The sequence below is a fragment of the Actinia tenebrosa genome, unplaced genomic scaffold (assembly GCF_029948245.1).
Source record: "Actinia tenebrosa isolate PJP-AT-01 unplaced genomic scaffold, QUT_ActTen_1.0 PGA_scaffold11__36_contigs__length_13525064, whole genome shotgun sequence".
NCBI lineage: Eukaryota > Metazoa > Cnidaria > Anthozoa > Actiniaria > Actiniidae > Actinia > Actinia tenebrosa.
The window spans coordinates 6,579,615-6,601,093 of record NW_028292571.1 but is presented as its reverse complement, the minus strand read 5'-3'; the positions used below and the strand labels follow the sequence as shown (position 1 = coordinate 6,601,093).

General features: G+C 40.3%; 1 protein-coding gene across 2 annotated transcripts; it reads right to left on the bottom strand.

The window, feature by feature from the left end:
- Positions 1–950: 950 nt before the first annotated feature.
- LOC116306934 (prolyl endopeptidase FAP) lies at positions 951–21,338 on the bottom strand. 2 transcript variants are annotated; one of them, XM_031717076.1, is made up of 26 exons: positions 20,758–21,338; positions 16,978–17,091; positions 15,666–15,757; positions 15,152–15,226; positions 14,370–14,422; positions 13,085–13,163; positions 12,280–12,400; positions 11,359–11,638; positions 10,504–10,627; positions 9,532–9,582; positions 9,203–9,304; positions 8,545–8,633; positions 8,015–8,121; positions 7,654–7,722; positions 7,031–7,078; positions 6,585–6,680; positions 6,209–6,278; positions 5,819–5,843; positions 5,242–5,345; positions 4,835–4,900; positions 4,279–4,333; positions 4,087–4,186; positions 3,094–3,152; positions 2,147–2,219; positions 1,634–1,707; positions 951–1,107 (listed from the first exon to the last, which is right to left on the bottom strand). In XM_031717076.1, exons 1-26 carry the CDS (start codon positions 20,876–20,878, stop codon positions 991–993), a joined length of 2,364 nt encoding a protein of 787 aa, XP_031572936.1. In that variant the 5' UTR covers positions 20,879–21,338; the 3' UTR covers positions 951–990. The 2 variants fall into 2 exon arrangements, with proteins under 2 accessions (XP_031572936.1, XP_031572937.1); XM_031717077.1 differs by lacking the exon at positions 20,758–21,338 and adding an exon at positions 18,737–18,984.
- Positions 21,339–21,479: the final 141 nt, after the last annotated feature.

The window sequence follows — 21,479 nt, the reverse complement described above, 5'->3', positions numbered from 1 at the left end:
GATATGTAAGTTTAAAGCGAATATTACTCGTTCTAAAATTCCGCACGCAATAAGTTTTCTTCGTTGATATGAGTTTTAAAGAAAATATTGCAAGCACACCCTTGTGGTATTACCAGTACTATTCGGCTATGCAACTTAAAATGCTACAACGTTGGGCAACAATTTCCGCGACTGATGTTGTTGCCGCATTTCCAAAAAAAAATTGGGGTATATATATTTACCTAATTTATATATATAAATTCAACTCTCGTTACAGTGGACACCCTCGAGACCGTCATTTGCTGTTCGTAATAGTGAGCGTGCGCAAGAACGAGTATTAATTACGGTCATTCCATTGTCAGTAATTTTGGCGGGGATTTTGCTCCTGTCCGTAATATCTGGGTGTCCGTACTGAATATCTGGGTGTCCGTACTGAATATCTGGGTGTCCGTAATGTCTGGGTGTCCGTAATGTCTGGGTGTCCGTAATGTCTGGGTGTCCGTAATATCTGGGTGTCCGTAACATCTGGGTGTCCGTAATATCTGGGTGTCTGTACTGAATATCTGGGTGTCCGTAATATCTGGGTGTCCGTAATATCTGGGTGTCCGTAATATCTGGGTGTCCGTAATATCTGGGTGTCCGTAATATCTGGGTGTCCTCAAGGCGAGAGTTGACTGTATTTGTACTGCGGTCGTACTGGTTTACTGCGAGGATCAGCTCACTTAGTTACCTAATTTAGTAACATTAGCCTTCTTTAAGTAGAATATTCAGTTACCTGTTTTAGTAACACCAAAATTAACGCAGCTGATCGAGCGCAGCCAAAAAGACTTGGCCGCCATGTTGGTTGATGCTGATTAAAAAGAAATGTACCGAACATGGCGTTACGCGTGATGTCACGCTACAAATTCGATGAAGAATCTATTCTATTTAGCTTGTTTTTTTTAGCTAATGGTCATTTGTATTATAAGGAATAAATCGGCAGTCTCTTTATATAAGATAATGGTGTTTCTGTTAAGGTTTTCGTGTTTCCTCTATATCAAGCTTTGTTGTGAGGAATTTGGTCAACAAACGACGGAGATGGCGTGTTGTTAGCGTCCCAATGAGACCGTGTGCCTTGTCTGTGTAATACTGCATGAAATAATAAGAGAAAAGTATCAAGAAAGGTAGTCGGGTACGCATTTGACAGCTCGGTTTCAGTTTCTGGAGACAAAACAATAAGACGTCTTTTCTTATGCGAAAAAAACATCCATTTGTCCTCCAGTTCTTTTCTGCTTGGATGTAATGTTTTCCCATGTCAGACTACGTGTTATTCTCTTGACAATAAGATTCTTTGTTTGAGTTGTATCCATATTCATGTGTGTCTTTTCACGTACAACCGTTAAACAAAGATAAAAAGATAATACTCTAGGGAATGACACGTGCTTTGGAAATGGTGGGAAAAGATTAGACCCAAGGTAAAAAGGGCTATCAAGAATTCAGTTGTGTGCTATGAGGTTTTGTATGATCACCTCCCGACGGCTATGTTAGATGGCAGGACAACAGAATTCTTTTACTCTCGGGAATTTGATTCTTTTTTTTTAATGTAAAACGATTGTATTGTTCCATTTCCTTCCCTCTCTTCTCTTTTCTTAGAAATGACTCGATTTATTCTTACCTGAACACGAAAGTCGATCTGCGCGTGGGTCAGCGCCTTCACCATTTGCGCAGTGTGCTGGTAGTGAACGTTGTCTAAGGAGCGATTAGATAGATATTGATATCATTTTTAACGTAGTTTCAAAGCAGTATAACATCAAAGATTTAGAAAACATGTTCTAAGGACAGAATTTGTTACCATGTTGACTGTCACAAGGAAAACAGAAACGTCAATGGAATCCTATAGCACGACGTTCTTGCTAGTATAGGTACCGCAAACCTAAAACGGCCGTTTTTTCGTCGAGCGTTTTCCTTCAAACTTTCGAAATTTAGCAAGACGTCATAACGAAGAATGCCATATAGAATTTCATTGATGCTGAGTGTTTCTCTGTGTTGGCGGGCGTGTTTATGGACCTGATCCCTAGCGATTAGCGGTAAATCTGATGCTGAAAGTCTCTATTGACTGTTTAATAACTCATGTGAAAGCGTTATGCCTTCACCACACAAAAATGTCAAAAATAATACAATCGTTTACCGTCTCCCGAGCCATGTATGATGAGGTATGATACGTTAGCGAACTGTTTTGCTCTTGATAAAAGTGAGGTATACTGAAAAAAGAAGGAATCCTAGTTAGAAGTTGCCTGGATACATCATAGTCGGGTTTTGGTGTATCAGGGGGTGCCTAATATGGCACGTATTGGGTAGTTGTGCTATGATGTACTGCGGTACTGTGTACTATAAGGTGTGGTGTACCATGGGGTGCCTAACGTGGCAAGGCTTGGTGAGTTGTGCTATGATGTACCGTGGTATGGTGCATCATGGGGTGCCTAACGTGGCACGGCTTGGAGAGTTGTGCTATGATGTACTGTGGTATGGTGTATCATGGGGTGCCTAACGTGGCACGGCTTGGAGAGTTGTGCTATGATGTACTGTGGTATGGTGTATCATGGGGTGCCTAACGTGGCACGGCTCGGTGTGTTGTGCCATGATGTACTGTGGTGTGGCGTATCATGGGGTGCCTAACGTGGTGAGGCCTGGTGAGTTGTGCTATGATGTACTGTGGTATGGTGTATCATGGGGTGCCTAACGTGGCACAGCTTGGTGAGTTGTGCTATGATGTACTGTTGTATGGTGTACTATAAGATGTGGTGTGTTGTGGTGTATGGCATAGGTGTGGCTTGGTTTGATTTGACTTCGTTTGGTGTGCTGTGGTCTGTAGAGTACTGTTGTGTCGTATGGTGTATGTGGCTTCGTTTGGTGTGTTGTGGTGTCGTATGGTGTGAGTGTGGCTTGGTTTGGTGTGTTGTGATGTCGTATAGTGTGTGTGGCTTGGTGTGAGTGTGGCTTAGTGTAAGTGTGGCTTGGTTTGGTGTGTTGTGATGTCGTATAGTGTGAGTGTGGCTTGGTGTGGGTGTGGCTTGTCTTGGTGTGTTGTGGCGTGACGTGATGTGATGGGGCCGGTGGAGTGTTTTCTCTACTTACATTATATCCATACATGTTATCTTCTAGAAGTCCCATGTACCGCTCAGTGTACGCCGTGTCTAGAAAAAAACAATTCCATTCGTTGGTACTACACCAATACTAATGACTCTCCGATGCGGGTTTTTCGCTAATATCAGAGGCATAGAGTATCGTAAAATTCATGAATAATTAATGAGGGTCTAAGCCAATCCATTTTCATAAATCAGGTTACGTGAATGACATAAAAACCTTACGATGAATATGCTAATTAGATGTAACCACTAGTGGATGTATACTGTTCTGATACAGGACTAGTGGTTGTTACTAATTAGCATATGAATTCAAAATGTCTCAAATGATTTATGAAATATTAGTGATTACAAGTTGTTTACAAAATTCGCGTCCGTGTTGTATCAGCCATACGATCACTCACCTCCGGCTCGTGATGGTATAGTGCAGTTTTCGTATGACTGTGAAAAGCTCAGTGCCGTAAGCGTGACGTGCCGTGAACATGATATTTTCTAGAATTTTAATTGGCTGATTTTTTTTTCACGCGCAATATGATTGGTCTAAAAGTGCCATGATCTTGGCGTGACCGTGTCCGCGCCGTGTTTATGCCGTGTTCCGGGTATTCGATTAGATGGAGAGTAAATTCTCGTGCAATGTGATTTGTCTGGCGTATTCCTTTATATGTCAAGACCGTGTTCGTTCCGTGTACTTTTCACAGTCATATGAAAACTGCACTAGCCGATACAACACGGACGCTCATATTGTAAACATTACTTAAATGTCATGATAGCGTGTGTGAGTGAGGGCAAAATGCCAAAAATACGAAACAAACAACCATTATCAAGGGCGGATCCAGGGGGAGGTTCGGGGGGGTCGCGACCCCCCTGTCATTCCTGAGGTCAAATAGGCTTCCTGTGGTAAAAATGCGACTGGGATTCCTTTGACCACAAAATTTACCCCTGAGACCCCCCTTCAAAAAACCCTGGATCCGCCCTTGATTATTACCATAGTAACGCCAGTCCGTCACCGGGGCAACTGCCATTCCAACTTTGAAAACACCAGAGTTCTTGGAGAGTACGTAGGTTGTTAGGTAGCCGCCATAGGACTGCAAGAGTTCAAAAATAATCAGTTTAGAGATTGAGACTGTGCAGGGGTGGTGTAGGGGTAGGGAGAATAGCTATGATCATCTTCACTTACCCATCCCCAGATGGCAAGTTTATCCTTATGCACATAGGGCTTAGTTTTCATATATCTAGGCAACAACAAGAAATAGCAGATCATATCATTGTTGAATATTTTGGGTGTAATAGACCTAACTCGTTGGTTTGAATGTTCGACGAAGAAGCTTTTGGTGGACGTCAATCAAGGCGTTTCCATGACATTCTATAGGCACTTGCCCTTATAGCTTTGTGTTTTCCGATAATGTTATGGAAACGCCTTGTGATTGACGTCCACCAAAACCTTCTTCGTCGCGACAGAAAAAATCGCTAGAGGGCGCGTGTGATTGAGAATCTGTAATTCCATCCCGACTATAACCGTGCCGTGCCGTGCCGTGCTGTATTTCACAGTCTCGCCGGGATGAGTGAGAATCAAGTGACAATTAAACTGAAGGTTTTAGGTAGAGGCTTTTCAAGTCTCAAGCTCTTCCAAAAATAGTGACAAAAACATTTCACAAACAGACACACAATAAATATAAAATAAATAAATAAAACAGTGTGTTTTGTCAATGACAATTCCAGACAACGTTTCTTACCGTCCGGCATTGATGGTGTCCACCGCCTCGTATTCACCAAGCTTTAAATATACAGCATGTTTGAACCTAACGTGATAAAGGAAAATAAGAATTCACTTTAAATAGATCACTGTTCTATTTAATCCCTTCATTTATCTACACCTTCATGTCTGTCTGTCCGATCTGTCTGGTTCTGTCTATTTGTATTTATAGCTGTTTGTCAAACTAGCAATCTTTCTGTTTGTGCATGGCCTTCCATGCCTCTTTCTTTGTTGTCTTTCCGTTCGTCCGTGCGTGCGTCCGTGCGTGCGTCCGTGCGTGCGTCCGTGCGTGCGTCCGTGCGTCCATGCGTCCGTGCGTCCGTGCGTCGTGCGTCCGTCCGTCCGTCCGTCCGTCCGTCCCATGTCTCATGTCGTCAGTTACCTCACCTTTCTCCTCGTCTTTTTTGTCCTCGTCCATCGATTCGTACTACGATGATGTCGAAGGTGCTGACCAAATACTCATTCCATCTAAAACCAAAGTATTCATACACCTAGAACAATAGAACAAGTGTGTTCGATAAATAAGCTGAAGTAACAAAGCAGAAAAAATTCTCGTGGCCTTACCTATGACAGCTTAATATTTCACCTCTGAATTTAGCAAAAATTAAGAAACGAGCTAAGGGACTGGCCGTTATTTCGAGGTAGGAAGGGACTGCCATGGCCCGCGTTTCCCCTGTCATGGCCCCACTCCCTCCCTCCCTCCTACCAAGGAAATATAATACTAAATACAAGCCTACATATACATTAACACTTTGTTGCATACCACCATCGTTTTCAAAGCCCAACTCCCCCTCCCCCTCCCCCTCCCCCTCCCCCTCCCTCTCCCCCTCCCCCTCCCTCTCCCCCTCCCCCTCCCCATTAAGAATGACCGGTCCCTAAGGTTGGATATTTCAGAGCATTTGTCTTTGGGGCGCTACCTTTGTCTGTTTTTGTAAATTCTATGGGTCATGAGGAAAGAACTCACCCTTTGATAACCTGGTCCACCATACCTGGTAAAAAGAACGTTAACAAATGGTAAAATAATTGATCATGATCAAAACAATGACAACAGGAATACCAACAACAGCAGCAACAACAACAACAGCAACAGCAGCAGCAGCAACAACAGCAGCAACAGCAGCAGCAACAACAGCAACAGCAGCAACAACAGCAACAGCAGCAACAACAACAGTAACATCAACAGCAGAACGGAGAACGAAGGAAAATAGAAGAGATAAGAAGAAATGAAATGATCTAAAAATAATATAAATAAACCGATCAAGAAATAAACAAAAGCCCAAACGCCAATAAATACGAGCAGGTTAAACATGTTAATAAAGTTAATGCATGCATCTAGTTATGTGGAAGAACTCACACATCAAATAGAACACCGTATTTCTTGGAAGGATCAAAGTCAGGCGGTAGAATCTCTATTCCATCGATAGCTGCCAGGAGAAAAACACAAATAAATGCATCAATACTAGTTCGATGTATCTTGTAGAAATACTCTAAGTACGAGAACACCATGGGCGGATCAAGGATTTGAAAGGGTGCGGGGTGGTGGGGGGTAGAGTTGGGGGTGAGTGCGTGGGCGGGTGGGAAAGCATGATCACTATAGGGGGTGAAACACAATTTTATCGTTCTTGGATATATCTGCGCAAATATATTTAAAAAAAACTAGTTACAGAAAATGATCTATTAGGATGGTGGTTAAGACGTCATGGCAAGAATATACAAAGAATTAATCTTACTGTATCCATCCGAAGTAAAGTTGAAGTTTCTTTTGATGGGAACCATTAGTGATTTCATGCGTTCAATAAGCCGTTCGTTAGACCTTAGAATCTCGACTAAAAAACAAAAAAAATGTTATTCATATCACCAAAAGACATGCGAGAACTGGTGGGGTCTTCACGAAACATGTCCAGATGTCTTAAGGCCGGTTCAGACGGTACGACTTTCGCCTACAACTATCGTATACAACACACTCGCGCCACCCTACAACTCGAGTCGTAGCATGTAAATCAAGCCTACAACTCGCATACGACAGACGCGAGCATGCTGTATACGTTAGTTGTAGGGAAAAATCGTATCGTCTAAACCGGCCTTTAGACAACCATAGAATGTTGACCACAGGTAGCCCAAGCACTGTTCGTAGTGTATGGGATTTCTACTGGTGTTTATAACGCTCTATACTCACCTGTGTTGGTCACAGTATTATGTCTTGAGACTATAGGTACTCCAGGACCTAAGGAAAGATTCTAAAATTTATTAACTAATTAATGTGACTTGGCCCGTGAGACCACGAAACAAAGCGCGTTATTTTTATTATTTGCAAGGGCGAGTGAAGATGTGTAAGTGTATGTGTACGTGTATGTGTACGTGTATGTGTACGTGTATGTGTACGTGTATGTGTACGTGTATGTGTACGTGTATGTGTACGTGTATGTGTACGTGTATGTGTACGTGTATGTGTACGTGTATGTGTATGTGTACGTGTATGTGTACGTGTATGTGTATGTGTATAAGGGGAGCCTGGGGGGAGGGGGGGGGAGCTCTAGCTTCCTCCACTTTTTGCGAGAATTACATTTTCATTTTGTCTAATTTTTTATCATGTCCAACCTTGACTTGGGGCAATTGTTTCGTGGTTACTCGAGCGAATCTGAGGAAATTCTTTGTTTGGACTTCGGTCGAGTCTGTTCTCGGCCTGTGTAAAGCCGTTAAATTATTCTCCGAAGGAAAGAGGGTGTGACTTGTGGCAAGTGTATAGAACGTTAGTTGGGATGACAAAGCAAAACTGATCAATGAAGACTCATACCGCACCTGAGCAGGTTAGTATGTACCATGTGGCGTTGTGGCTGAAACTTGCTGAAAAATATTTACATCTTCCGCCTAAAGAAAGTCAAAATAAACATATTATATCCGTACGTCCGTCCGTCCACCCACCCACCCATTCAACCATCCATTCCTATCCATATATCCATCTATCCAATAACTCTCAAACCCACCCACCTTTAGCATCCTTCACCCACAGCATCTTGTAATTCACTCATTCATTGACTCTTCAAGGTTTTCAATTATGTTTTTTCAGAATATATATAATGTTTGTGAAGCGCTTTTGAACTACAAGAATTCATTAGCGCTATATAAAATATAATTTTTTATCATTATTATAACAGCTTACTTTTCGCCCAGTCCAGATTACAGGAAAGACACGTTTTCTCACCGCTCTTTACGTCTATGCTATAAATGTGCAAATTTCTGGCCGATGTCTCTGAACTCGAAAAATACCTATAAGAGAAAATTAATAAGTATTCAATAGGCCTTTTCTGAGTTCGATAAACAGGATGCATTGTGGTCTAGCTTCGGTACAAACAATACCATATAAGGTATGATGTTTGTACCGAAGCTAGACCACAATGCACCATATTCGCTATCTCAAAAAAGGTCTATGCGAGAAGACTTTATCATTATCAACCACCTTGGTTTCCGTGTACAGCGGAAGCCCTGTCAGCCGAGTTTTTGTTCAGCGATTTTTAAAGAACTTTCCGTTGCCAATCACTTATTGATTCGAGAAAGAAAATTACAGGCGCGTCTTCGTAAACGCGGGAAAATTCTGGACCGGATGTTGTTTGGGAGAGAAAATAATGATTTTGACTGTCATCAGATGATGCTCCTTCAAATATTGATAAAATATAATCAATTAAAACTTACACTATTTCCTGCTCTTTGTTAAACGCAAAAATTTTATCTATCTCCCATAAACCGCTTGTCAAATTATTAATTGTACCATTCTCTTTGGTCTGAATAGAAAAGACAAAACTAATATGAAGAAAATGCATCAAAACAAACGAACAAGTAAACGAACGATCAAGTAAACAAACGATCAAGTAAACAAGCAATTAAGTAAACAAGCGATCAAATAAACAAACAGTCGAGTAAACAAACGATCAAGTAAACAAGCGATCAAGTAAACAAGCGATCAAATAAACAAACAGTCGAGTAGACAAACAGTCGAGTAGACAAACAGTCAAGTAAACAAGCAATCAAGTAAACAAGCGATCAAGTAAACAAACAGTCAAGTAAACAAACGATCAAGTAAACAAACAATCAAGTAAACAAACAATCAAGTAAACAAGCGATCAAGTAAACAAACAGTCAAGTAGACAAACAGTCAAGTAAACAAACGATCAAGTAAACAAACAGTCAAGTAAACAAACAATCAAGTAAACAACAATCAAGTAAGCAAACGAACAAATAAAAAAACGAAGAAGTAAACAAGTAAACGAAACGACCCCACCAACCAATCAACCGATTCACTCACTGCTTTATTCACGTAAAATACAATTCACAAGACGTAACGAACACTTACATTGACTTTTGCTAGGTGAATATATTTGCCATGATTTCCTTGCTCGAAGGGGTGTGGTGTAAGATAGTACGACCCGACTTTAGAGAACCAAGGACTGGGTTGCTGTCAATAAAAAAGAAAGGCATTCCATTGATTTAATCAAGCTGGAAAATTACGTGATAATCTTATGCATAAGCCTATACATCAGCCATTCCTAGGTCGAGTTGGGGCAGTGCATTTTTGGGGCTGTTTTAAGGACATATTTACAAGATGGCGTCTATTTCGTACTCAAAAGCAGCCCCAAAATGCACTGCAATACAAACTTGAACCAGTTGTTTCCTCGTACTAACCAAGTATGTGGAGGTATCCACCCAACCATTCTTCACCTCTTGCCTCCGATTCTGTATAACAAATCGAAAAAATAAAAACTAAATATTAATTTACTCTTTAGAAAGACCTCCCATGATGCATGTCTCCTCTCTTCTCCCCTTTGCAATTGCTAAATCTCTTGCCTTAATTTATGGTTTGTTCTGTTCTCTTGTCTTCTCTTCAATCCCTTCTCTCTTCCCCTCTCCTCTCCGATCTCCTCTCCGACCTTCTCTCCGATCTCCTCTCCGATCTCCTCTCCGATCTGCTCTCCGATCTGCTCTCCGATCTCCTCTCCGATCTCCTCTCCGATCTCCTCTCCGATCTCCTCTCCTCTCCGATCTCCTCTCCTCTCCGATCTCCTCTCCTCTCCGCAGTGTTCATGACAGACACATGAATATAAATACAACTCAAACAAAACAAAACAAATTCTCAAGAGACTAACACGTGGTCTGAAATGGAAAAACATTACATCCAAGAAGAAAAGGTCTATATAAACCCCTAGCGTCCCGAGAGGAAATGTTCTGGAGGGCAAATGGATGTTTTTGCATGAGAAAAGACGTCTTATTGTTTTGTCCCCCAGAACAATTTCTCTAGGAAATCAATGCAAGGGGTCTCTAAACTCCTAAACATACTATGCTATACACCTAATTGAAAAAACGTTGTCGGGTTCGAGAAGGTCATATCATCGAAGCTAAGACCGAAAAGGATTTTGGGTACTCCGAAATGTGTATTATATTTGCATATAGACATGTAAAAATGCACAGTAGAGCAAAGTCGGTCGACCTAGATTAACAACTGCCAAAGCCATGATGCATAAAATGTACACAGGAAGGGAAAACTGCAATACACACAAAATTAGCATAATCGTTTATCTTCCCATACTCCCCTTCGGTCTTAGCTTTGATGATATACCTTTTTTTTTTTTTTTAATTTTTAATTAGGTGTATACACACCTGATAGCCTGTCCCTGTATCCACATCATGTATAGTCATAACCGATACATTCTGAACTCTGTTGCTCCATCCAACAAGCACTTTGTCGTTGTTCAACCAAGCCATATTGGTAAAGTAGTGATCCCTAAAGATAAATAACTTTGATAAGCGCTTTTCAGTAATTCTTAATCTCGAGGTAAAAACGAAAGGAAGGAAGAAAGGAAATAAAGAGCGTAGAACTATCTTGCTACACAATAACACGAATTACCAAATATACAAATACTATTCTTCATTCTGAATAAATGTGTTTTCTAGCTATGTGTCATCGTACCGTAACAATAGGAGGCCATTTCAATGTCGTACCATGTACGCGCTGTAAAGACAGGATACCTTATGTTCCCCACTCTCAAGAAAACCATTCTTATGTAAAGCCATTTCAATGTTATGGCATGTCGTACCGTGTACGCGCTGTAAAGACATGCAGGATACCTTATGTTCCCCACTCTCAAGAAAACCATTCTTATGGGAAGCCATTTCAATGTTATGGCATGTCGTATCGTGTACGCGCTGTAAAGACAGGATACCTTATGTTCCCCACTCTCAAGAAAACCATTCTTATGTAAAGCCATTTCAATGTTATGGCATGTCGTACCGTGTACGCGCTGTAAAGACATGCAGGATACCTTATGTTCCCCACTCTCAAGAAAACCATTCTTATGGGAAGCCATTTCAATGTTATGGCATGCCGTACCGTGTACTCGCTGTAAGTCAGTACCGTATGTTCCCCACTCACGATCATACGAAAACCATTCTTTTGGGAAGCCATGTTTCCCACTCTAACGAAAACCGCTCAATAAACACGTTAACTAAACTTACACGTTGGCTAAATCGCTTGGCGGTGATAACGGTGTTGTTTTCGGTGTTACTGATGTATTTTGTGGTAATTTGTTTAAGTCAACCACCTTGACCTTGACCTTTGGGTTAGCATGTCCTGGTTTGGGGTATGCAATCTTCAGGACTTTAGTGTAGCCATCAGTGAACGGTCCATATTCTATGTATGAAAACCACTTCACATCAGTGTCGTCGAATTCCACATATCCCAGATACGAGTCGTCGGGCGAGAACCACATGGCATGCTTTGAGTAGTACACATCCTCTAGTCAAAGGACAAAGAAACTCAAATTAATGCTTGAATACTATTGCGATTAAGATCTGATAAACTCAGCTGTTACAGCGCTACGCGTGCTAATAGAGCTTTGAGCTTTGGCGTAATGTTTTCCCATTATATTCAAGGGCAGATTCAGGGTTTTTTTGAAGGGGGGGTCTCAGGGGTAAATTTTGTGGGCAAAGGAAACCCAGTCGCATTTTTACCACAGGAAGCCCATTTGACCTCAGGAATGACAGGGGGTTCGCGACCCCCCCGACCCTCCCCCTGGATCCGCCCTTGATATTTCAAACCACGTAGACGAACGTTAAGTAGAGGACGATATCTGAATGACTACCGATCTCTGATCTTACAGGCTGTTTGTACTTAGTAATAGAGACTTGTGTATTAAAAGATACGATAACGACTCGTTTACGACTTGAAAACTTTCCTTGAATTAAACCAATGACAGTTCTTGATGAGAGAGTAGCAACCACTAGCTAGTAAGGAGGGGGGAGGGGGGGGGGGGAGAGGATCTTTAAAAAGATATTGTCTCTCTTGGGTGGAGGGATCTTTAATCTGTCTGTTTAAAAAGATGCAACAAAAAGCGAAAAATAATGAGCGTTCCCCAGTATTAAAACATGAATACACACCTTCGTAAACCCAGTCCGATATACCATTAAAGATCTTATGTTTCTCGCCAGTATCAGTGATGGTACGAGTCTGGTTCTTGACTTCGGGTTTGTAATATATGTTGTTATTTTGCACAAATGCCTAAAACAAGTACACAACATTAGTAAACCTAAATATCATTTTCTTTTAAATTCGTAAAAAGCAAGTCAGGGGGATGGTACAAATGGGAGCAATCTGATTGGTTCCCTTAGACAGGGCTGAAAATCGAGTCAGCGGTTTTTGGTAAAATCGCGGGCTTATCTGCTTAGTATACAAAAATCCCAAAATCAGCTACAAAAGCGCAGAGGATAATTTCATTTCTCGGGTCTTTCTTGGTGTAGCAAGCTTCATTGTATTCTGGTTCAGGGTTTTTGCATTGCAGGGTGTTGTTTAGCTCCATTGTACTCGGCTATTGTAATTTGATTACCTTTGTTGCTCAGGTACCCTGCATATATGAACACCAAGAAAAAAACCATCTCTTAAAGGTTAATAAACCAATTCCTAAGGTTTGTAGAACTTTTAAAATCTTTGTGCTAAAAATACGCTTTTCCTTGAAAATCTCATCCAATTTTTGTGTGAGATCCGAAAGTTTCCAGCGGCCATGTTTGTTTTCTTGGGCAATTCGGCGCATGCGCGTACGCTTTACAACCCACTCGTTCCTTAACGGAGACGCAATCGTTGCCAAAAGTTGAAACGAATTCTACTTTTCGCAAAGATTGCTGCAACTTGTCTCACAACATTTTTTCAAATTGCACTGATACTAATAAAGAACATTAAAGATTTTACCAATGAATTGCCTTTGTTTCCCCATTTTGCCAGTTGAATCTGCTGCGTCTCGTCAGGTGGATCGATTTCCACTTGTTGTCTACGAAACGAAGAAACAAAACTTATGATTAGGAATCAATAGGGCCCAGGGGTATTGATCTGGCCTCAGCCTCGATTCATGGACTCGGCATCGCATGTGAGTAGAACAGCAAGAACTTAGAATCACCGTAAAAGCTTTGTGAAACGTTTTCCACTTACTCCAACGAAGGACTAACGTCCGAAACGTCAGTTTCACAAACCTTTTTACGGTGATTCAATTTATCTACAAGTTCCTGCTGTTTTATTCAGAAACACCGACGCAGTCCACGCTATCAACACATGTGAGTAGAATTTATTAGGGCACTTCCTTTGATTTGAGGATTTTTCTGGATCTCCGGTTTTTCTCCCTCCACAACATGACCCAACATGCTAAATTCGAATTAGATCTGTGAGTTAGCCGTGCCCTTGATCAGTCCTGGGGTTGTTTCAGGGTTTGATCCGTGAGTTAGCGATGCCCTGACTTAAGAAGAGATAACTAGCTAAAAACTAGTGTGAGCTTCTTCGGTGTTTCTAATGAAACAGTAATGATAAAAAGGTAAATTATACACCGTGAAAAGATGAAAAAACTTACTGACGTTTCGGACCGCTAGTCCTTATTGGGAGTAAAAAAACGCCCACGAAGGACTAGCGTCCGAAACATTAGTAAGTTTTTTCTTCTTTTCACGGTGTGTAATTTACCCTTTTATCATTACCGTACTCTGACTTAGATCAGCTCAGAGGTTGTTTCGGAGTTCGATAAAACGGATGACTTTGGTTTTAAAAACGGACAAATCAAGACTAGATGACAGGGCAGAAAAACGCGTTCTACTTTCGACGTTTATCCGTTAATAAGCTTTATATTTCATAAACAGGCTCTTTTGGGGCTGATTAACAAAATACCAAAATTTGGGGAAATTTAAGAAATGCGTATTTGAGATATAACGCCCTGAACGTTGGGAGAGATGATATTTTAATCAGCACAAAAACGAAGATTTTCGCTAATACCTCGAAGTAGGATTGCTCGAGGTTAGCAGAATTTTGTGAAACGCTTAAAGCACAAGAGACACGAATGAAACACCAAACGTTTTTTAGCATGAATGAGAGATAAAGAAAAAAATTGAGAAAGGTAGCAGCCTTGTCGTTTTTCTGCTCTGTCAGACTAGATAGGTCGGCTGAAGGTAAAGAACCTCCCCCTCCCCCTCCCTAGCTGCAGTTCAGAGAGACTTACTTCGTATCGATGTTGTATGCAACGTAGTCTGCGGTAAATGATTTCCTGTACAGCTAGAAATTAACCAATCATTGAATTGCAATTCAATATGTGATTAGGCTTCACGAGACAATCCCCAACACACCCATACATGTTAATATCATTATCATTAAAATTACAGCCAATGAGAATGAAGGAAAGCCGTTGATTATTCGGCGGTATTTACACTGTCCCATCCCATCAACCTTTGCGGTGTTTTAGATTTCTAACGAGCCTTCAAACAAGTACTAGTGAGGTTACTAAAAAAATACGAGTGGGATATTCCATAGTTTGAATATTTTATATTTTATTCTAAACCATTGTAACTACATTTGGGCTTGCAATGCCTGATGGGAAGGAACAGTGGAATAATGCCAAATATACAACAGATTTGCTGTATTCTGATTGGCTGTGTAGGATAAATGCTGGTAATATCGTCCCCTATCTACATAAGCTTCAGTTATTTTACCACAATTGTGACTTTTCTTGCTTTCTGATTGGTCTAGAGCCGGTGGAAATAGGAGGGCAAACCGATAAATTACATCAGCAAATCACGCGCGCGCTTGAAACCATTTTCAATTTCTTTTTACGTGGTATGTTCTCTTATTTACCTCTTGTTTCGTTACCTGGCTGTCACAATATGTTGTGGATTCCCTCGGTTACGCCTCATGAATTCATAACATTTTGACGGCTAGATGACAAAAATCAGCCTGGTAAATAAGAAAACATACCAAGAAAAGCTGTAGGACATTGGTTAAATGTACCTTCTTGTAGTTACATGCCAGCAACACCCATTGCTCGTCAGGTGACAACCAGTACGGTGAAGCACTCAGGTTTTGCTGAAAAGAAAAGTACGGAAGAATTCGTAACCTTGGGCGTAATGTTTTCACATTTCATACCACTTTTGGGCGCATCAATTTTCCATTTATACCATGTTTCACTCCTTTGATTATTAATTCTTGACTTTGGACGTAATGTTTTCCCATTTCAGACCACATGTCATTCCCTTGAGTTTTATTCCTTTTACTCTGTGCATGTCTTTCCCATTTCAGACCACGTGTCATTCCCTTGAGTATTATTCCTTTTACTTTGTGCATGTCTTTCCCATTTCAGACCACGTGTCATTCCCTTGAGAATTATTACTCTAGTACCGTAATGGTTTCTTATTACAGACCACGAGTCATTCACTTGAATATTATTCCTTACCTCAGAATGAAGAAGGAAGAAAAAAGGAAGGAAAGATAAAGCAAAAATGCCATTCTCTGATCGATTGCTTACCATGACGGTTGATGGAACAACCAATCTGGTTGTGTTGGTCGAGAGGTCGGTAACTGAAACATTATTCGCTTGGGAAAAAATGAATTTGGAATCTGAAAAAAAAAAAAGATTATTAGATTTTGATGGTATCAAAATGGCTGCCATTATGGAGATCTGAAATGGGCGATCTGAGACTAAACGGATTTTTTGTGCCTCATGTTTTCTGGCTAAAATACGAAAAATCACATTCCTAACTCAAAGATCACACTTCATATTCATATCCAAAAGCAAACTACGTTGTTTGGCTGTGGGCATATTCATTCAGGCCCCGTCCACACTATGTCGGATAAATTTGAATCCGAATTTTTATTTATTCGGTTAGGCCTATCGTCCACACTAGTCCGGGCGAATCCGGAACAATTCTTCACCGAAAACGAACTTTTTCGAATACGGTCTCCAGAGTGGAACAATTTGAAAACACCGGCTAGTAGTATTAGTGTGGACGGAGAACATTTCGTATCCGAATTTTTTCGAATACGATGACGTCATGATTGCCATGGGAACATGGCGGGAAGGCTAAAAATTTACCGCGGGCTCAATTTCAGCTTCGATGCGTATGCTCAGATGTACAATGAAGCGTTTTTGCCGCCTCTGATCGGACTAGTGTGGACGCAAAACATTTTATCCGTTTTCATGTGTGGACGGAAAACTTTTTTTTCGGTTTCGGTGTTAAAGTTGCGGATTCAAATTTATCCGGCATAGTGTGGACGGGGCCCTCAGTCTCAGATTTCAGTCTTCGGATCCCCGACAGACGACGTTTTTTGAAACAGGTTATATATGTGCCGTCATCGCCCACGTGTTGGTATAACGTTAACAAAACAATTCTATCGTTAGCTTTTCTTCAGACGACACGTGATTGCCGCTATGTTGCATTGGGATGTCATCATATCGGGCGCATACATCAACTTAGTTTCGGCTGTGAGCAGTAAGGAAAGTAGCCGGAGGAAGAGATAAAATGTTTGGAGGTTAGTCGGGATTCTCTTACGCCCTCCCCATGGGCAATCTTCGATACGTCAGTACCTAATATGAAAGTTCATTTTTAAGCATTCGCCTTGATTTTGTGCGGAATTATATCAAATCGATGTATTCCAGTTAATGTCTGCGGAATTTCAAAGTGTTTGTATTGTTAAAGTAGTTCATTCTTTTTACCGTTGGTATTTATGAATATTTTGATGCTGAAATGATGCTAACCCCGTGTAAGTGAGACTGTAAAAAAAGGTGATCGCCTCGATTTTTATGAATTCGATAAAGGTGGTCTAGGGTAGGTACTGACCTGATATCCATCTTACACTCGCATATCTGGGAGAGTATTTGTAGTCAAAAAGGTTATCAAACTGGAATCGTTGACGTTTTGAAGACGATGTGGGCGATGGTGATGGTTGTGGTTCTGTATAGAGAAAGTCAATATTCAAATATTATTAAAGTCGTAAGATGTAAGATAAATCCAGAGCTATACTTAGGGGCGAGGTAAAACAATGGTCCAAAATAGGGACCCGATTTTAAGAATTAAGGTGGTGGCTACTGGTACATACCCCCTCCCCCGTCAGAGACCTGTTCAAATGATCGATACTGGGGGTCTGTAGTGGCAATTTCTATACACAAATGTGTTTTTTAGCATACATGCAGACAGACAGTCCATTCATTTCTATGATTTGGCTTTTAGTTTTCGAGATATTTGGAGACAAAATCTAAGATTTCACTTCCAGAGGTGGTGGGTACCGGGTAACACCACCCCTCCCCCCTAAATCGGGTACCGTGAGCTAACAATTGTTTTGCCCTCATCCCTTATGTCATAAGTTATGAGTTATATAGAAATAAGAATCCGTGGCCACATGCATTTTGCATATTAATATCATTAGACACACTATGATTTTAAATCAAATTGCATTTGCTACGCTGTAAAAGGCGTCGACACGGCGGCTATCTTGGATCGCAAGACATTTTGGGGCGTCCAGGGGGCAAATAAAACTTTATTACAGTAATGACGTCGATTGATATTAACAGCTCACCACGAGAGAATACAACAAAAGATGAATAAGGATGGCACATCGATCACCTTTATCCATCAAAGAAATACGAACACACGAAACTCTAAATATTTTCCATCATCTTTTGTTTCGTTTTGCCCCCTGGCAAGATGGCGGCCGTATTGTCGTAGTTGTCCATTATGTGTTCAGTTCCATATCATTTAATTTCTGAGCATTTTACATTAATCTTTAATTTATTCCATAAACTACATTTATTAACTTTTTGTGTATAATTATGTTCAGTGAAACAGTGGCCTATGATTATTTAGCTATCATTAATAGATTTTGTAATCTGTCATGGAAATTTTATGTCGATCAATTAATGGAATAATTGATTCAAATATCCACGGGAATATTGTTGCGTGTGGTGACATTTTTATGGCTTTCCAGTGGAATGTGCACTTAACAATAAACGAGGTAAAAACAGACCAGCCCTCTCCTCTAAAATGTACAGACAGATCATAGCTATAATTTTGATAAAATATTTAAACGAGCGGCCGTTATACCATCGAATATATCTGGAATAAACTGTTACGAGACTGTTTTGTATTTTTCGAGGTAAAATATTAACCACAGCAGATCAATAATTTATACGCCACCTTGACCCCAGAAAGAAAATACTTTTAGTATTTGCAATTTTAATCAATAGAAATCCTAAATCTGTTCATGTTTAGTTCACTTCGATATTCAAATAAGCCATTGATTTAGCTTACTTATTGTCTTGAAAATAAATGATTGAGTAGGCATTAATGAAGCCTACAAATAAGTGTAATAATAACTTGTACACAAACTAAACGATGTAATTGCAATCCAACGCTTCATGCCACGCTAGTCTGTTGTCATCAGTCGTTCTAAAAGCTGTATCTGTTCGTGTTTTTTGCAAACACTTCTGTTATAGCGTGCAACTGAAGCAATTTCGCAGCATTATACGACCAAAAACGAAAGCAAATAGCTTGTTATTCTACAGTTCTTAACCATAGACCTCAATATTACACGGTTCATTACCTTTGGTTGATCGTCTCCAAGTGAGTACAACCGTTAAAAGCACAACACACACGGTCAAAACAACAAGCAGAAAGATGATTGCGAGAATAGTTCGTCTCACGTTAGTCACAGCCATTTTGAGGGAGTACGCTCAGGCGAAGAATAATCTTTTTAGATGCTAAGAGTAGATGAAATTCTGCTAGAAGAGGTGATAATTCATTCGTCCCTGCCACAGTCGAACATGTGCATCGGGTATCTAGGTCACGAGTAACAGGAGATGTTAACTGACCTATACTGACAACTCAGCTCAAGCTTATAATGCAAAAATGACCTTTTGAAATTACTCTATCCACAGATTATGTATCGCTAGTTACGCCCTGATTATCCTACATAATTCATAGTTTTAATGACAAATAGATTGAATAATTTCTTTTTGTTTTGCTAATGGTTTTACTAATGGCCATTCAGCGACCCTTCAAACACAGCATATATTTTTAAACTGTCGCATTCAGTTTAACCCCTTTACATTTTATCGATCACGAAATTTGATTGCATTTTTGGGTGAAAGTGGTAATGCGTGTTCCTTTAAAAATAAGCGGCTCGAAAAATTTGTTGAGCCAAAATAAAAACTATTTTTTTCTTCAATGTGTGATCCTGATCGTATGAGATCTAGTGTCAAAAAGTAAAGTAAAGTACCTATATTTAACGTCGGTAGTTCCTTTAAGTTGAAATTTAACTGCTATCAATGGAAGCCGACGGTGCGCACTTTAACCCCCTCTCTCCATCAGTTCTATGTTTCAAGAGTATTCAAAGCTGAAGCTACACGGCAGCTCACACTTGTTTTTAGCTAGTCATCTCTTCTTATGACAATATACTGAGATATTTGATCAAAAGGGGATGTGTGTGGGGGGGGGGGGGGACTAGTTACCCTTTTTACCACCCCTTGATACGCCCCTGGACAAGAGAGGATTAATGAATAAAGCTATCTAGCTATCTAGGAAAACAGCTAAAATTTAAAATTACCTGGGAGTTATTTCAAATCAGACAGTTTCTTCTCTGACATGCTGTGCAAACTGTTGAAAGGCGTCTCTAAGTCGTTAACGGTAACCAAACAACGCGCTGTTCAAACCAAGTCTTGTAACTCAGTACAACATTTCTATAAACTTGTCTTGTCCTTCAAAGCGCATACACATAACTAACTTTGTTTTACGAGCTATCTAACTTTTGCTGCTATAACTCAATTGAGACTTCAACAGTCTTCTTGCGACGTACGCATTCCATTCCACTCTACGCTTCCGCTAGGCTTCAAAAATCATCCTCGTTGCCATAGAGACACAGCATGTACTCCTTAATTACTCTAAGTATATCTTATAGTTTTTATACAAGTTCTTTAATATCTTTTTTTGTAACCTTAGATGATTTTGTAGGTCGCAAACTCTTCGCTGCCTGCCTCATAATATAGCAAACATGGCGGTATAACTTGAAACTTTGAAAACATTCCTAATAAGCCCGTCAGTTTCACAATTGCAGAAACGAGGATGAAGAAATAATCTATATTTAATACATCCATAAATAAAGAATAGTAATATTAAAGAAAGAACATCCGATCTTCTAAACTTTTTAGATTTAGATTCAGTGAGCAGTTTTCTTAATATAATTACAATTATATCAGAAGTTCTAAATATTATTGAAAGATTATTGAATGTTTAAACAAAACTCGGCGTACGCTTTCCCCATTGGTTCCTTATCATCTCGACTCAAACTTTTCCTGCAAGTCTAGTAAATCTAAAGATATTTCCTTGTCTCGTGGAGTGCCTTTGCTGGAAAGTTTATCGACAAAAGGCAAAACGTAAATACGAGGCAAAACGTAATACGAGGCAAAACGTAATACGAGGCAAAACGTAAATAAGAGCCAAGACTAATAGAGTATCATAGCTCTCAAATGAATTAGTACGTTTGATATCGAGAATATGAATGACGGCCTTTTTAACAGATCACAGACGAGAGCACGCGTGCTCTATGTATACAAAAACGTACTGTACCTTGGCTTGACTTGTCCGAATGTTTTTGTGTTACGAGTACGACTAGAATTACCACCACAGACGCCAGCACAAGCAAAGGCACAAATATAGTAAGAAGTTTCTTTCTTTGGGTCATCGCCATCTCGACAAGTTAATGGATGCTAGGCTAAGCCTGAGGGAAGAAAACTTTCAACGCTTGCTAGGTACGCCGTTGCGTTACAGTTCATTTATATAAGAATTTTTAAGGGCTAAACATTAAACAGATGTCAAAAGCTTGAGCGGAGTGAAAACAGAGACAAGAGAAATGTCATAGGTCTACGGATCGACAGATTTTGCAAATAATATTTAGCTTATTAGATTACAGATTCAGATTAACGAAATGGTAATGGTTTGGCGGATCCTGCAAATGCAGCGGATTACGGATTCAACCATTTTTCAGGAACGGATTTCTGTCTGTTATTGCACGTTATAGTTTGTTTTGAGGAAACTGTCAAGTGATTTGCAGATCCGAATTTGAGCAACTGTTTTTGTCGACTGAGAGATTCGTGTATTAATTTTTGCGGCCGCGATCAACAGATTTGCAAACCCTATACACCCCCATGCGGTTCATCACAAGAGCTCCTTTGCAGCCGTTCTTAGGGTCGTCACGCAACGTTGCGTGACGACCCTAAGAACGGCTGCAAAGGAGGCTAGACGGAACATTTATTACCTTTCAGTACCCATTAGCAAGATGGCTGCCGTAT

Bases quoted from the DNA above. Each gene is read 5' to 3' on its own strand.
- LOC116306934 (XM_031717076.1), bottom strand. From the start codon at position 20,878: ATGGCGATGACCCAAAGAAAGAAACTTCTTACTATATTTGTGCCTTTG. The intron at 8,122-8,544 runs GTAAGTTTTAAT...TTTCTCTTATAG, and splicing joins AACAAAGAGCAGGAAATAGT to GTATTTTTCGAGTTCAGAGA. The intron at 7,723-8,014 runs GTAAGCTGTTAT...GACTTTCTTTAG, and splicing joins TAATCTGGACTGGGCGAAAA to GCGGAAGATGTAAATATTTT.